This window comes from Perca flavescens, chromosome 1 (genome assembly GCF_004354835.1).
Source record: "Perca flavescens isolate YP-PL-M2 chromosome 1, PFLA_1.0, whole genome shotgun sequence".
NCBI classification, from domain to species: domain Eukaryota; kingdom Metazoa; phylum Chordata; class Actinopteri; order Perciformes; family Percidae; genus Perca; species Perca flavescens.
Window position 1 is genome coordinate 13,147,414 of NC_041331.1, and position 15,972 is coordinate 13,163,385.

Here is a 15,972-nt window from a genome sequence, read left to right on the forward strand (position 1 = left end):
AACTACTAGCTATGAAGTGATCAAATAAACTCAACTAAACAGATTGAATTGTTATGCTGAAAAGGATCTTGCGCTTCCTTACCTGTCTGTGGGGTCAGACTCATTGCCCTCATCCTCCAAGGGACCAGCCATAGCTTCTACCAGCTGGGAGCTTCCATCATACACTCGGTAGACCACTGGCTGTAGCTGGTGAGCATACCACTTGGGCTTGTCTCCGATTAAGGAGGGGTCAAACACATCTGAAACAGAGGCGCGCAGCGTAAACTGTTTATAAAACTCACTTTAATGCATAATGAACGAGATACAGACTACCGTCATCTCCAATGAGCCTTACTGTTATGTATCCTCTGAAAGGCGAGGTTGGTAGGATTGAGAGCCCATTCTCCATAGAACTCCACTGCCTGGGTGTGAGAAAGTTTATCTGCAAAGCAAGAGCGTCGTGGCCGAGATGCCAAAAAAGAAGTACACTGAAAAGCCACCACAGGCCGGGGGAAGAGGCGCAAGGTGCGAGTGTGCATCTGGAACCCCTGGAGAACATTTGGGGAGTTGAAGAACCGTACCATGGCGACCCTGTAAAAGAAAAGTTTGTTTAGCTTAATATTTCAGTCCGAGCTATTTATAAAAACACCTGTTGAATAAGCTGAACATAGCCTCGACGAAATGTCCAAATGTCTATATCAGAAATATGAGTTTCTTTTAAACTACCTAATTTGGATTACCCAAAAGAATAACACAGATTATTCCATACAACCAAAGATCGGATCACTACTTTCATTGAATTTTGGGGGTTTTGTTAAATGTTTTAGCATTTGAAAAGAAAAAAAAAAACTGAAATGTTTTGAAACAGTATCCCGACTGAACGCTGACCCTTCTGTGATTATCCTTGCTTTAATATTAGTCTAAATAATTCATAATTTCTGCTTTTTTTAACTCAAGAATTAGGTATAATTTCCTATAAATCTCTTTTTTTTATTGACCATGAATTCCAAAAATAAGTAATAAGTGTAAAACTAGTTATGAGTTGGTGTTGGTGGTGTTTATACATGGTAGTGAAAAGAAGCATAAAACGTCAAAAAACATTGACTAAAACGGCAAAAGTGTCAAAAAAGAAAAGAAAAAAAAGAGACAAAAACATTAGAAAAAGTTGATTTTCAGTTCTGACCGGGAGGACGATGCATGGTCGAATGGAAGACAACACAAGGGTTAAGCATTAATTAGTGCTAGAGTATGCAGTTATTCTCATGTTTTTTTAGCCTATACAGGCTTGACAATAAGGGGCGAGGTCTGGCGGTAATTAGTCTACAAATTAAAGAAAATTATCTATAGTGTTACAAACCAGTATACAATACCGTCATGTATTATTTTTTTCTAAAGATGGTGAAGGGCCTCTAAATATTTAATAATGTAATAATTATTTTGAAAAAATAAACTTGTCAATCTAAAAAGACATTTATTATGCTCTTTGAATTACTGGTTATCAGCCCTGAAATTCCATATCATTGTATCTCTAAACATAATTCTTCAGTCATTATTTTCCATTTTCAGAGTTCCTCACACCTCAAATAGACAGAGAGAGAAACATGGCAAATAGACCATGGAAAGAGACATTCACGGCTTGCCTGGTGGCTACATCCACAGAATCAACGTCATTGCCGTAAATTAGAGGGTTGAACTCTGTGGACGACGGCGAGGCTTTATCTCGTCCAGGAGGGAGCAGGGGCATCTCGTGACCTTCCTGGAACTTCTCCAGGTTCAGGATGGGTTGGGTGTTCAAACTCATGCTGGCCAAGGCCTAGAACAGGTGACAGTGGCACAAGTTAGAAACAAGGCAGTGGATCTGAAGACAAAAAACACAGCGCTGTGATGGACCACTCCCACGATTGGCATCAACATTTAGTTAATTAAATAACAATTTTTCTACACTCAATGGAACATTTTGGTCCTCTCTATGGAGGTGAAACAATTAGGGCAAAGGGGCTGACTGCTTTAATGGGGACTTAAACACGGGAAATAAAATGACCCAATAGAATTAATCAAAATAGTAATCCCTCTCACTACTAAGCATTTCTGCTGCCCATTAGAGTGCTTAGGTGAGGTAAGAGATGATCAACTATAGGGCCACAACCCAGGTTTTCCCCATTTTTTTTTTTACTGCTGTCACAATTTGGCGTTACTCTTATTACATACAGCAGCTATCAGGGATCAGTTTGGTGCATGTTGATGCCTGTGGTGGGCGTGTCATTTTGGAGAGGAAGGGCACAAGGGAAGTAAGTCACTATGCATGGTTTGCTTTAGGGGAACTGCTGCAGACTCAAGTGTCAATGTTAAGCTTAGCATAATGGAACATTTAGTTGCTGGGTCTGGATGAATGTTAACTTCGTCAAAGTGATTAGCTTCATCATATCTTGTTTGGGTTACGAGAACACTCACTGATGCCAAGATAGATGCACGCACATTCAGTCATGCTCAAGCCAGAGCTAAGCAGTGTATCAAAAAAACTGGTCCGCAACATTCTGTGACACGGTTATTCAAGTCTTGGAAGAGTAGGAGACAAGTAGTAGTGACAAGCAAAATAATGTGAGAGAGAGAGAAGATATCCGTGCAGGGGCATTACACATTCCACAGGAGGAGAAATGAGTAACCTTATTTTCAGAGGAGAAGATCTGCTTTTGGGTGATCACGGTCAACCTAACCAGACACTAGGAAGGGGATAAGAGAGATGCGAGGAGAATCACATGAAGGCCTGGGATGATAACTTTGTGACTGACACTGGAACGGCACATGACGGAAGGGTCACAACCGTGGCACTTTCCCTTTTCTTGGTCTCCTTTCGACAGTACTTCCCCTCTTTGTCTGCTTTTTGCTGACAGCAATTAAGTATATTTTGGTGCCAACCAAATGAGCCAAATAAATCGAAATGTTATTTTTGATTTGTCTGTGCAAAGAAAGAGATGCCTTATCATGTCCAAGTCGACAATTTACTGAAGAAAGGAGAAAAGAAAAAGATACATTTGTGTTTGTTTGGAGAAAGTGATGGACGGCCAGTAGAGCAAGAGTGAAGAGAGAGACATTTTGACAAAGAGGAATATGAGGAAAGAATAGATGTTTTATGCTCAACACGAAAGACAGTGAGACACACAGACAAGCACAAACGGTACCAGACTTCTTCTACAGAATCCAGCCACTAGAAGACACATGAAGGCCATCCATGGTGACCAACTGGGACAAACCAGTGGTTACGATGGATTGGTGATGGCAGATACAAAAACAGCAGATCTTTTCAGGAGCATAGATAAAACACTTGCACAATAAAGCACCTGTAGCAAAATAGAAAGCCTCAATAGTTAACGTCTAACTGCTCAGAAAAAAATGTGTCGGGTGAGCTGATATAATACAGCCACCATTTTTGTAAAAGAAAAAAAAAATGAGTCGCTAGTTAGGACCAATTTATTTTTGTTATCCAGTGTTAAGTGCAAGTATTTTCAGTGACTCTCACATTAACAGCATTCTGCTTTGGCATCACATTCTTCAGATAATCAGTTAAACTATCTTCAGTGACATTTTCTCCATTCACAGATATCAATACTGCTTGTTTCCAAATATACAACTGCTAAACTAAGGCTTTGCACACTACTAACACCAGTCTCTCAGTCACACATCCGCACACACGGGAGAGAGAGCTGCTTATAACACACACACACACACACACACACACACACTGCTTATGAACCGGCTCTGATTCAAGGCATACAAAACAAAATACGTGTATGCAAGGGTTTTAACCAAAACACAGTTTGAACAGAATATGAGGAAAGTTCTTTGATGGTTTTATTCACTGAAGCTAGAAAATGAAAAGTTATATACTGCATATAACAGTATGGAGTATGGTTTGACTTTGTAGCTTTTCTTATTAAGAGTGTTGGACTAGTCCATGTGTCGTTTAAATATATGAATAAAAACTAAATGTTTGACAGTTTTAGTATGTTGGCCTCGTTCATAGAAAAATGTGGAAAATCACCGACGATTTCAATCATTGTTGCCATTCGTGGGCCTTACTATGCTAGAAACGTCTGTGCATTTAGTCGTTCAAATAAAGATAACTGGTGAACTTAAAATGACTGCAAACTCCTTACCCAATGTGCAGAAAACTTCACTGTGGAAAAACAACGATGCATGGCAATGTGATCAACAGCCAATTATGGCTAAAATCATACACATGGCTATCATCTCTTGGCCAATAAGCACACGGAGTGATCATATCAGTAGTTTCCGTATTTGCTAAGAAGGGACTTTGTGTGATTGATGTTGCACATAGCGTGGACGTAAGAAAAGTGAGGTGTTTCAGTTCCATGAATCAGAACCAGGTTCTGATGTTATGTTAGATAATCGGGTTAGAGGGGCAAGTTAGTTACTACCAGCATTACTAAAAGGTTTTGCTTGGAAAGCAGGGTCCTAGAATCTGATTTTACCTCCAAGAGCTAGAGCATGCAAAGAAAACAGGAAAAAAAAAACATTTGTTGATATTAGTGCATTACAAAACCCATTTCAAATGCTCTCACTCTCATCGACAATACATACAACCATGTTGAAGAAGGACGCCCCCCTACTCTTCACACTGCTGAAAGAGAAGTTTTACATTTATACAAGAGTGCAATCAGCTAATGGGAGCAAACATGAATGGTCAGCTCCAGACCAGCACCGGGGTTGATATGGTTCCATATACAGTATGTGCCAGTAGTAGAAGCACTGGTTTTGGGCTACGCGCTGGCTGCCACAGTGCATCAGAATCAGAAAATATTGCACTAATAAAATGTAAGGGAAATCACCCAAAATCCCATGCAGTACCTGTTTTAGATGTTTCTTAAGCTCGCATGCTTCAGGCTCTGGAAGAGGTGGTAGAATCTCTGCATTGGTGGGCGCTATAACCTGTAGACACAAAAAAACAACAATCTAAATTTAGATTAGAAAAAAAAGTTGTTAAACTGATAGATGAATTAGACTTCATCTGTCAGCTTAAAGTGCTCATATTATGCTTTTGGGATTTTTCCCCTTTCCTTTATTGTGTTATATAACTTTTTTGTGCATGTTATAGGTTTACAAAGTGAAAAAGCCCAAAGTCCACCCCAAAGGGCCTTACCATCTCCAACAGAAAACACTGTTAACAAACTGCTCCAAACAGCTCTATTGTAGTCCAGCTTTTACTTCTGTGACAAACGTGCGTCACTTTGTAACACACGTTCTAATGCTCACCTAGCTGCTAGCGTGGCACGCCCTCATACTCTGCTTCTGACTGGCTAGTAGTCCTTACCTAGCTACTGCGCATATGCGACTCCCAACAAAGATGGAACAGAAGTGTGATGCCTCACTCTGTAGCTAAAACAGAGAGCTCAACACACAGGGTGAACAGAGGAGCTGCAGCAATGTGCAATTCAACAAATATATGGTGTTTTTTGAAAATTAAACCACGTAAACCTATTCTGATATAACCTCTAAATACAATTATGAACCTGAATATGAGCACTTTAATGCGGACATCATCATGAAAACAGACAAAACTAGATCAGAGGGAGGAGCTGAACACCACGTCAATGATGTACTAACCTTGCTGCTGTCAAGGTCCACAAGCCAGAGATCGTCTGGCATTTTGAAACCAGCTTTGTAGAGGAAGAAGCTGGCTGGTACTCCTATAATGTAGGGAGTGGGGGCAAGAAGGAGCTGTGGGGAGAAAACATACCAATCCGTCATAATTCGATGTTACCACAACGGCCAGCATTTCAGAAATCACCCACTTACTTAAAAATATGTTCAGAACAAATGTTTCCAAGGTTTTACCTGTTCAGCAGAGGCCATGCACGTCGGCAGTAAGGGAATGACAGGGAACATGTACTCCAGAGGGTAGATCATGGCCACAAAGGCCATGACGCTCATAGACAAAGCATTGTAATCTCTGGACTGAAGAATGACCTGAGAGAAAGAAAAAAAGAAATCAAGAAACTGTTGGCGGTTGTTCACTGCCCTGTTATGTTCATACTGTCATATCTAAATAGACACACAGTCACCTAGTTGACTTCTTCCTCTGGTGCTCTATCAAACAATTATAAGTCTCATCTATCCATATTTCCTTCTTTTTTTTTTGGTCTGTAAAGCTGTAAACACTCCGATTTTGCCTTGGATTCGTAACTGAGCCTTTAAAAATGCGTCCGCAAAAATTGCTTGAAAAGAAGTCACTCTGAAAGCTTCCAGAAAGCACTTAGTTCAGCCAGACTGAATTTAATGATGTATTGAATTCATCTTCAAAAAAGGAAAATGGATAAATACAAGATGGCAGCCTTTCAGACAGGCAGAGAAAATGTATTTGCAGCCGATCGACCCCATTTAGGAAGAGTTTTCGTTCAATCTGTATTTTAAGCCAAATTTCTAACACAAACAAAATAAAAATAAAAACTTTTGGATGAGGAAAAATCTAAATTAGATCTGATGAATTCTATAAGGGAGAGACACTGAGAAAGAAAAGCAGTATGGTCTTTCAGCAGTGCGACTGAAGCTGTAAAGCTTGGGTTTGATTGCAAATGAGCCCGTGTATCAATGTCACAGTAAACCAATAGCAACAACAGAACACTACACCAGCCAAACAGGGATTTCTCTTATATCCCTGCTAATGCTGCTAGCGTTAAAGATGGCAGAGACAGAGATAAAGGGGCTTTCATTTCAGTCATACGGTTTTCTTTTTGCACATCATGCTTTCTCCACCCCGGTGAAATGACTTCAGTGGGCCTACATCTAACAGAAAATGTCTGATGAAGGTCACTGAGGGCATTTATTAGGAGGTCTAAATGTATCCAAGCAGGGACACGCAGCTGCACTCCAGAAGAAACCACTGACCAATCATAACACACTAAATATAGCTTTGCTTGTCCTTTCTTCTCAAAATAATCAGTTCGGTCTTTAGTACATTCCCACTGGGGATTTGGTTGCAGCCGAAGACAACCACACATCTGCTCCGGGGGCCTCATGTATAAAAGACTGCGTAGCTTTCGTACCAAAGATGGTGTAAAGTGCGTGCGTATGGACAGACCGACAGATTTATAAAAACTGGGCGTACACCAGGTCCTGCGCGCATTTCCTTTACACATCACAATCAATGTGAAAATGAGCAGGTGAACAAGCCACCGACCCCCGCCTTGCCTCCTCCCATAAATAACTACGCAGCGGACTATAAATGTGCCCCTGACGTCATCTATGTCCAATCACAAGACTAAGCTCGCAGCAAAAAACAGACAAAAAAAACAAAACAAAAAACCACATTACCAACTGTGAGATTGAGTTGATCATGGAGGTGGAGGCAAGGAAAAAAAATCAGTTTGGAGGTTTGTCATTTCGGATAAGTAATGAAAGAAAATCTGCGTGTGGAAAAGTAACCAGGAGAATGTGCACACGTGTGAGGCCAGCGTCTCCACGGCAATGCACACCCTGGATCTGCTGCGCCACGTACCTCCACATGAATGAAATAAATACAATAACAAAAATATGTGCCAAATTATTTACAAAAATGTAACAATGTTCTAAATAACAGAAGCGAATCATTACAAGAACTGGTTAAAACATACATCTGTTTATGACATCCAAAGGGCGCTGTAAAGCTGCTGCATTCGGCCCAGTGTTTGCTGGCCCGGATAGGGTTCATTTCCTACACCTTGTTTACTTAAGGCGTTTTTCCATGGTACATGGGACCTGCTCGACTAGCCTTGACTCAACATTTTTGCTTTTCCATTATGGAAAAAAGTCCCTGGTACCTGCCAACAGGAACGTTGTTTTAGTATCTCCTCCGACGAGGTTCCAAGCACGCCGAGGCGATACCAAAAGGTGACGTGAAAACCTGCAGACTACGGATTTGGTCGGAGAGAATCGTCACTAATCACTGCGTCATCATTGCTAGCGACAGACGGTGGTGTCCTGAACGCGATATTACGAATTCCACTATGGCCACACCAAGACCCGCCCTTCAATAGCATTTATTGGCCAGGCGTCCTTGGTTACGCAAGGTAACCCCATTTGTACAGGTCCTATCCCCTGACCAATCGGCTATCCTAACCTCAACCACTTGAGGTCAAATGCTTAACCCCAACCAATCGAGCTGCTTCGTATGGCGGGTCTTGGCGTGGCCATAGTGGGATTCATAAATTTGCATCCTGACCAAACAATAAATTGTTTAGCCAGTGGTGTTTTTTTTTTTTTTTTTTTGCTGCCTCCAGCTTCTTTTGAAACAAAATTAGTCTTCTGGCTGTGGAATCAAAAACAACACACCTTCAACGTTCTGTGTGTGCGTTGCGTTAGGTCGCGGCAGTTTCCTGCAGCGTCGCTATGTCGACCAGCATTGCTCGCCTCACGCGTGAGGCGGTACTAAATCTGCAATGGAAAAAGGAGGACGGGCCACCGCAGCCGAGCCGAGCCGAGCCGATGCTAGCAGTGGGTAAGCGCCATTACTTACACATCGTCCACGGGATCAATTACGCGCCACACAACTTTGCCCACCCGACGCAACCTGCGTTTCCTCCTGGGGAGATGGATCCGTGGGGAGATGGATCCCAGAGTTTGCGTGACGGCCCGCACGTTCTCACGGAAAGTTAATTTTTTCATTAATCACGCCGTGTGCGTGACAACCAGCGTACGCAACCTTTCCGCGCCTATGCAACATTTATACATGAGGCCCCTGGTCTTTAAAGATACAAAAGAAAAACAAAGAGACGGGCCCCAGGCGATAATTGACGATTTGCATCCTGAACCGACTGCTGGGCTGTGTCCTTACCTTGTGCTCTAGCAGGACACAGCTGAGCACCTGAAGACAGGCGTCCACGCCCAGCAGCTCTAAGGGCAGGTGCAGGGGGAAGTCGACCATGGAGAAGCGCGAGTTGTCAGGCAGGGCAAAGGTGAGTGGCCGTTTGAGTTCATGTGGTAAGACTTCCACATCCACACGCCTCTGGCCAGCCACTGGTACCGGTGAACGAAGCAAACGGTACACCCAGGATTCAATCTCCCGCAGGTCGGCCAGCAGCTGGCTGCCTTTCTCCTCCACCGACAGTGCCCCAGTGAATACCCGCCACATGGTGTCCCTAGGAAGGACACAAACAGAGTGTATATTCAGAGGGATTCCTTTACAATCTTCGGTTATTTTCATTCTAGATTCATTGTATTCATTCTTGAGCTATGAAATGTCAAAAGAAATTGTGAAAAAACGCCCCTACGAAGTTTCCTAACCCCAATGATGATGTTTTCAAATTTCCTGTTTTTTTTTTCTAACCACTACTCCAAAACAAACTATATTACATTTATAGTGATATAAATAGTCAAATCTGAGAAGCTCAAATCAGTGAATATCTGGCATTTCTGTTTGATAAACGTAAAAGACTAATCTGTTTAGCACTAGCTGAAGAGGCCTTAAACCTGTAACACAGAATGAACAACATAATTTGGCCTTTTTATACTGCCCCACCTCCCCTCTCCCCAAAAAAACAAAACTGAAACAGGAATAGTACACAGTGTTATATAAATTGTAATCCAAAATCCACTCCACACAAAGCAAACATCTTACTGGAACTAACTGTGTCTCAAGTGTTAAGTTGGAGAAAAAGAAATCACTGCCAGTTTGAACAGGGATGAGAAAACTGTACGAAGAAAAACCCACTGCACGCTGTGCAACTGCACGAATACACACAAACATACATATACAGTGACTCTTATTGCCATTGTTATAATCATAAATGTTGAACGGACAATATGCAAAATATGTTAAGCTCAACAAATAAGTATTGATGTCAGTCCACGGTAATTTTAGGATTAAAAACAGATTAAACTACATAATTTGCTCATTTTATTGCTGCAAACAGCAACCACGAGGCCTCGGTCAGTGAAATCATTATTATTATTAAATTAGATTGAAAACACAGGAGAGGCTCTAAAGCAATTGTCGATATATTGATGTGCAAACCCCTTCACTCTACACACACAAGGTGTCATTAAACCCTCTCTGGAGTGTATACTCAGTGTGTGTGTAACACGGAGGGAGATAAATCATTAGTCCTTTGAAGCCCTCCCACCAACTGCAGCTGCTACCCGAAGGCAGCCAGAGACCTCAATCTGTCAGGCCCGCCATAACACAAAGCGCTCGCAGCCATTATGCAATGGCTCTGCTCCTTCTCTGTCATTGCCACACCACTGTTCAACCAACCAAAAAAAGATTCTCAGATATGTGTAGCCTTTGGCTTGAATGGCCTTTTCGAGGCAGTCAAGGAAACTACAGATCTATACGGACACCCATTTTTATGTGACAAATGCATTTGACTGATTGATGATATATGGTTCCGCTGCAGCATGTTACCAGAAAAAAAAAAAATATCTCAAGATATGAGATTTACTGACATTCTTACTAACCCTTGTAGTTAGTGATAGGGAGGGAAAGCTGTGCTCTACAGCTAGGCGACAGTATAAATGGACGACTGGAGAAAACATAAATGCACATTGGGTGACCAACAATCCTACATTCATACTGGGCCTAAGCCAGTGTGAAGGGACAGCCTAATTAACACTTTTGCCACTCCAAAATTGCCATCTATTGTGTCACCCATGGCAACAGAGGAGCCAAAAGCGAACTGCAAATACTTCCACATCACGACACAATGCCACAAGAAAAATATGGTCTACGCAGCTTAAACAGATTATTCTGAATCAATCAACCATCCCTGGTGGTTAATTATGAAAAATACACATACAATATGATCAACACTTTGCTTTCGAGTCCAAATAAGCAAAGTACTTTGCTAAATGCAATTTCTTCTGACTGTTATGTATACAGTGGGTATACCATGCAGCTCCTCCACACGGTGTGCCTTTTTATTTTCTGGTTTAGGGTTTTTAACTCGTACCCTTTCTATAAATTAGAAAGGGTGCATAACTAAAAAGCGGCTCAGGTATCAACACAAATTTGGCCTATCCAACTGAACTAAATTAAAAGAAAACTACTTCACATACACAATTACATAACATGGATTATTCCTAAAACATGTCTTCGTGCATTAACTTTAACCTATAGCACTGGATGCAATAATATTTGCTGTGATGCAAAATGCACTGTGGATATTTTGGTTGCCGTTATTTATCATCGAGGTGGAGTGTGATTATAGCATAAAGCGTACTGTGAAAACATGACACAACAAAAAAGCTGCAGATGGCCTGCAAAGCTGCATGGAGCCACAGACAAAACCTCTTGTATTAGTTCTGCAACGCAAACGTACGCGTAACAATTGGACGATGAGAGAAGCAGATGGTCAAGAAAGAAAGCAGTAGGCATTGCAAAGAAAAGAAAAACATCATCAGGAACACTGTAAAACAACAAATCGGCCATTTATTGTAAACTTTTCTAGCCTTGAAAATGTTAAACTGAAGCAAAAAATGATTTTTAGCAACTGCATTTATGCTGCGTTTGTGTGGTCAATAATTTGCATGCAATGCCATGTCAGCGTGAATGTAATGATGTTATGCAACAGCTTACAGATGATGAAGACAGGTTATCAAGCATGAGCTGCATTCACCTAATTTTGTTGCAATTTTAAGCAGTTTAGAATTGATAAGTGTGCATGTACAGATTTAGGGGCCATTTTCCTTTAAACTAGACTTACTGCCCCCCAGCCCCTAGAGGCTGTAAATTTAATTACAGTTGACAATACAAAAGCGTATAAGTTGTCCTGACCAAGTCAAGGACTAAAAAGCTATGACGTGAAAGTAAATACCTTGGTTTCATTAAAATCAAAAGATTTTATGCACTTTGTAATACGAATGTACTCATGGCAATCTGCCCGATAATGAGATCTTGTGGTCAAAGTTGACATTTGGCTGAAGGCTGGCACTACAAAAAAACCTCATGGAGTGTCAAGAGCAATAAGTGTTCTGGCAAGCATGAACGGAGTCAGTATTTTCATAGCAATCAACCAGATTTAGGTATTTTTAGCGTACAAAGTTGTTGGTTTTGACAGTAAAAGTTGGGTACCGAAACCTACGCAACCGGTAGGAATCGGACCGGATTAGAATGCAAATTTCGGTTCCTCATTTCGGTTCCACTTAATGTGTCGACTGTAATATTTTCACTCTGTCGCTCCGAAACGGACGTAAAAATATCACACTCTCTTTAGTCTACCGTTAGCTACCGTCCGTAAATGTAGGCTACTTTTAAAATGCCATATTTTCCCTCTGGGAAAGTACTCTAAAACGTTAATATATGGTTACATTTAATTAAATTTTCAATAATAATAAAAAACACCTCTATAAAAGAGCCTTTATTTGATGTCATTTTTCAGTATTTCAAGAATTGGTTTAGGAATCGGAATCGTTTTAGAAGTACCGGTTTGGCATCGGAATCGTAAAAATCCAAACGATACCCAACCCTATGGACAGTGGCACAAAGAACTTTGATAGATCCTAGCATCTAAATTAGTACATGTGTGTTTTAATGTGCACCAGGGTGAAATGGTACACATACAAACAAAAAAAATCACAAGTAAACAACAAAAAGAGCTGTATGTATCTATGATGCAATTTCAAGCCTCACCTCTGGGTGGTGCGAGGGAGCCCAGCTCGTTGAGTTAGCCTCTGACTGCAGCAGTCCACCAGCCTCTTGAGAATATACAAGCATTCCCTAAAGGTGGAGAAGAAGGGGTAATGGCTCACTATGCACAGCGAGGTCAGCGTGCTGTTGCGGTTCCTGGCTGCCATCTTAGCAGCGCTTCGTCTCTGCTGTGGGGACTTGCCGGCGTTTAGCTCGGCACCCGGTTGTCCGCCCTCTTCTCCAGAGGCAGGCGGAGGTGCGGACTCGGCATTGTTGGGTGGCGATAACACGGAGGGTGGGCCTCCGCTGCTGCCGTCGGACCCATCGCTGGCGGTCTCCGCCGCCTGTGCTGCCGTCTCCGTGTGGCCACTCTTGTCCCCGCGAGCGCGATGATGCCCTCGCTGAAAAGAACGGTAGAAATTGACGCAGATTCCGTAGCGGGTGATGCCGGAGTCCTTGTCTGTCAGCGTGAACACAAACGAGGAGTCGTCGCGGAGGCTGACCCTACGCTGGCGTATACTCAGGCAGCCCTCTGGTTGGCAGAAAAACACCACGTCTGGTGGGAGCGGGAAGTCGTGGTGGTCCTCCAGTGGGTAGCGGCGGAGGAGCTGAGGCGTCTGGGCCACACTGTCACTACTTGGTTGCCTGGAGGGGAGATGGACAAACATTTGTTTTGGTCTTTAAAAGCAGTTGTAGTGCTGTGACCATCATTAGTTCTATGCGGTTTAAAAATAAAAAAATAAATTAAAAAAAACTCAGTTTTCTGTGCATTTTAGAACTTACATCTGACGTATCTGCAAATCCATTTCCCTTAAATAAACACAGTTTTGAATTTAATTTAAAATGGTCACTATGTGATGAGAGAAGCATTTCGTAAGAGAAGAATCAAAGCCTTTGATCACTTGATAGCAGAACACCATGGCTAACAAAGCCCTGACAGTAGTCCGGTGGTTACAGAAGCAAATTAAGTAACACCCATCCCCACAACTGCTCGGGAATTCCCCTTAAGCATAACACTTAAAAAAAATTATTATTATTATTAAATGTTCCAGTAGAGATACTCAGTGGCCAACTCTAAAAACAGTGACAGACATTACAGTTCTCTCATTTCAAATTTGTGTTCATGCGAATCATCCTTTTCTCCTGTGGCTTATGTGCTTCAAAGACTGCTGCATCAACTCCAAAACAAACTTGGAAGTGTTAAAGAAGTTAAAGTGCTCATATTATGCTTTCTGACTTTTTCCCTTTCCTTTATTGTGTTATATAGCTTTTTTGTGCATGTTATAGGTTTACAAAGTGAAAAAGCAGTGAAACTGCTCCAAACAGCTCTGTTGTCGTCCAGCCTTTACATCCGTGACGAACGTGCATCACTTTGGAACACATGTTATAATGTTCTCCTAGCTACTAGCGTGGCACGCCCTCATACTCTGCTTCTGACTGGTTAGTAGTCCTTACCTAGCTACTGTGCATGTGCGACTCCCAACAAAGATGGAACAGAAGTGAGATGCCTCACTCTGTAGCTAAAACAGAGAGCTCAACAAGCAGGGTGAAAAGAGGAGCTGCAGCAATGTGCAGTACGACAAAAATATGGTGTTTTCTTTCTTTTTTATTAAAACATATTATATCTGATCTAACCTCTAAATACAATTATGAACCTGAAAATGAACATAACATGAGCACTTTAACTCTGGAAACAAACAAACGTCAAGACTGGGGTTTTCCAAAAACCAGTCCCAGCAAGCCATTAGCATACATTCAGACCAACAAAAACAGTGTGAGAGGCAATGGGGCCGAAGTGTTAATGAGTTTTTGCAGGGCAGAGGTAGAAGATTTAACTACCAGGAAGTCCAGTTTGTCTGCTTATTATACACCAATATTTAAAGCCTCCCTTATGACTAAATCAACCAATATATTCCTTTAAAGGTCCTATGACATGCTGTTTTGCATGCTTTAATATAGGCCTTAGTGGTCCCCTAATACTGTATCTGAAGTCTCTTTTATATAGACCTTAGTGGTCCCCTAATACTGTATCTGAAGTCTTTTATATAGACCTTAGTGGTCCCCTAATACTGTATCTGAAGTATCTTTTATATAGACCTTAGTGGTCCCCTAATACTGTATCTGAAGTCTCTTTTATATAGACCTTAGTGGTCCCCTAATACTGTATCGGAAGTCTCTTTCCCGAAATTCAGCCTTGGTGCAGAATTACAGCCACTAGAGCCAGTCCCACAATGACCTTTCCTTAGGATGTGCCATTTCTGTGTCTTTAGCTTTAAATGCTATTGAGAAGGAGAGAGGGGGGGCAAGGTGGAGGGTGGGGGTGTGGCCTTGACCAGCTTGCCATTGGCAAAGCAGAGAAAGGGGGAGGTAACCTTGCTCCTTATGAGGTCATAAGGAGCAAGATTCCAGATCGGCCCATCTGACCTTTCATTTTCTCAAAGGCAGAGCAGGATACCCAGGGCTCGGTTTACACCTATCGCCATTTCTAGCCACTGGGGGACCATAGGCATTTTCATGCCATGGGACCTTTAAACCAAAACTACTGCTTAAAGTCGGATTAGGTTCTTACCTTGCTCCGACTACCACCAAGTAGTCAAGAAGACGAGGGCACATTTTCTTTTTCTCCATCTTGGATTGACCACGTCCCGTGCGTCACGGCATCCAGGATTTATGTTCTCTCTTGAGTCAGTGTTGCCTTTCCATCACAACTGGGAAAGTTCAGGTGTAAAGTTGAAACACAGCTCCTTGATTATCATTGTGATGGTTAAAACAAATGACAGAATCAAACCTGTAACACAAGAAAAAGATGGGTGGAGGGTGGAGTTCTGTTAGGTGTCTTTATATGGCTACAATTTAAATAAACACTGTTACAAGTGGAAACCAGTAAGAGAAACAATGTGAATGCAGTATGAAGAAATCTGGTGCACTACACTGCATGACACCGAACAGCCACGTGATTTTTCAGTTGCAAAATTGGGCTTAATATGGCATCATGATTTATAGTAACCTTTTCTTTTTTATGTCAAGGACTATAAAGAAGTTGTTGTGTTCACTATTACTCTACTCAGGTTTTCAGCAGTCTCCACTTTCCCTGTTTCTGTCTCATATACTACTTTTTTTTTACAAGAAGCCTTCCAACCCTACATGACAGAAGGTGGTTCACATAGAGGTACATTAAGACTGCCATGACATCTTCTTTCTTCAGATTTATGAGATAGGATTTTTTTTTTTTTTAAATCAGTTGAGAAAAACACATGAGCAGACAGAAAACAATGCAGTGCTGTAGGGCTGTCCTCGACTAAAGAAATTCTTAGTCAACTAACACTTATACAATTTTGTCGACTAATCGATTAGTTGATTTAATTGACAGAGCTGTG

The 15,972-nt window shown here is 41.7% G+C and overlaps 1 protein-coding gene across 14 annotated transcripts in view; it reads right to left on the reverse strand.

The window, feature by feature from the left end:
- Window positions 1-15,972, reverse strand: part of madd (MAP-kinase activating death domain) — a 61,299-nt gene that overhangs the window by 38,325 nt on the left and 7,002 nt on the right. For 12 of the 14 annotated variants that reach the window (XR_003692642.1, XM_028579036.1, XM_028579015.1 and 9 more), the window contains 10 exons: window positions 15,165-15,383; window positions 12,599-13,240; window positions 8,807-9,110; window positions 5,833-5,964; window positions 5,602-5,715; window positions 4,846-4,926; window positions 2,643-2,699; window positions 1,620-1,792; window positions 335-570; window positions 83-239 (listed from right to left, as the gene is read on the reverse strand). Coding sequence is in view for 13 of the 14 variants with exons in the window: in XM_028579036.1 (XP_028434837.1) it covers window positions 83-239; window positions 335-570; window positions 1,620-1,792; window positions 2,643-2,699; window positions 4,846-4,926; window positions 5,602-5,715; window positions 5,833-5,964; window positions 8,807-9,110; window positions 12,599-13,240; window positions 15,165-15,223 (1,955 nt within the window). In the remaining variant the exon portion in view is untranslated. The remainder of the gene's footprint in view (window positions 1-82; window positions 240-334; window positions 571-1,619; window positions 1,793-2,642; window positions 2,700-4,845; window positions 4,927-5,601; window positions 5,716-5,832; window positions 5,965-8,806; window positions 9,111-12,598; window positions 13,241-15,164; window positions 15,384-15,972) is intronic. The other 2 variants (XM_028579006.1, XM_028579022.1) reach the window with 2 other exon arrangements.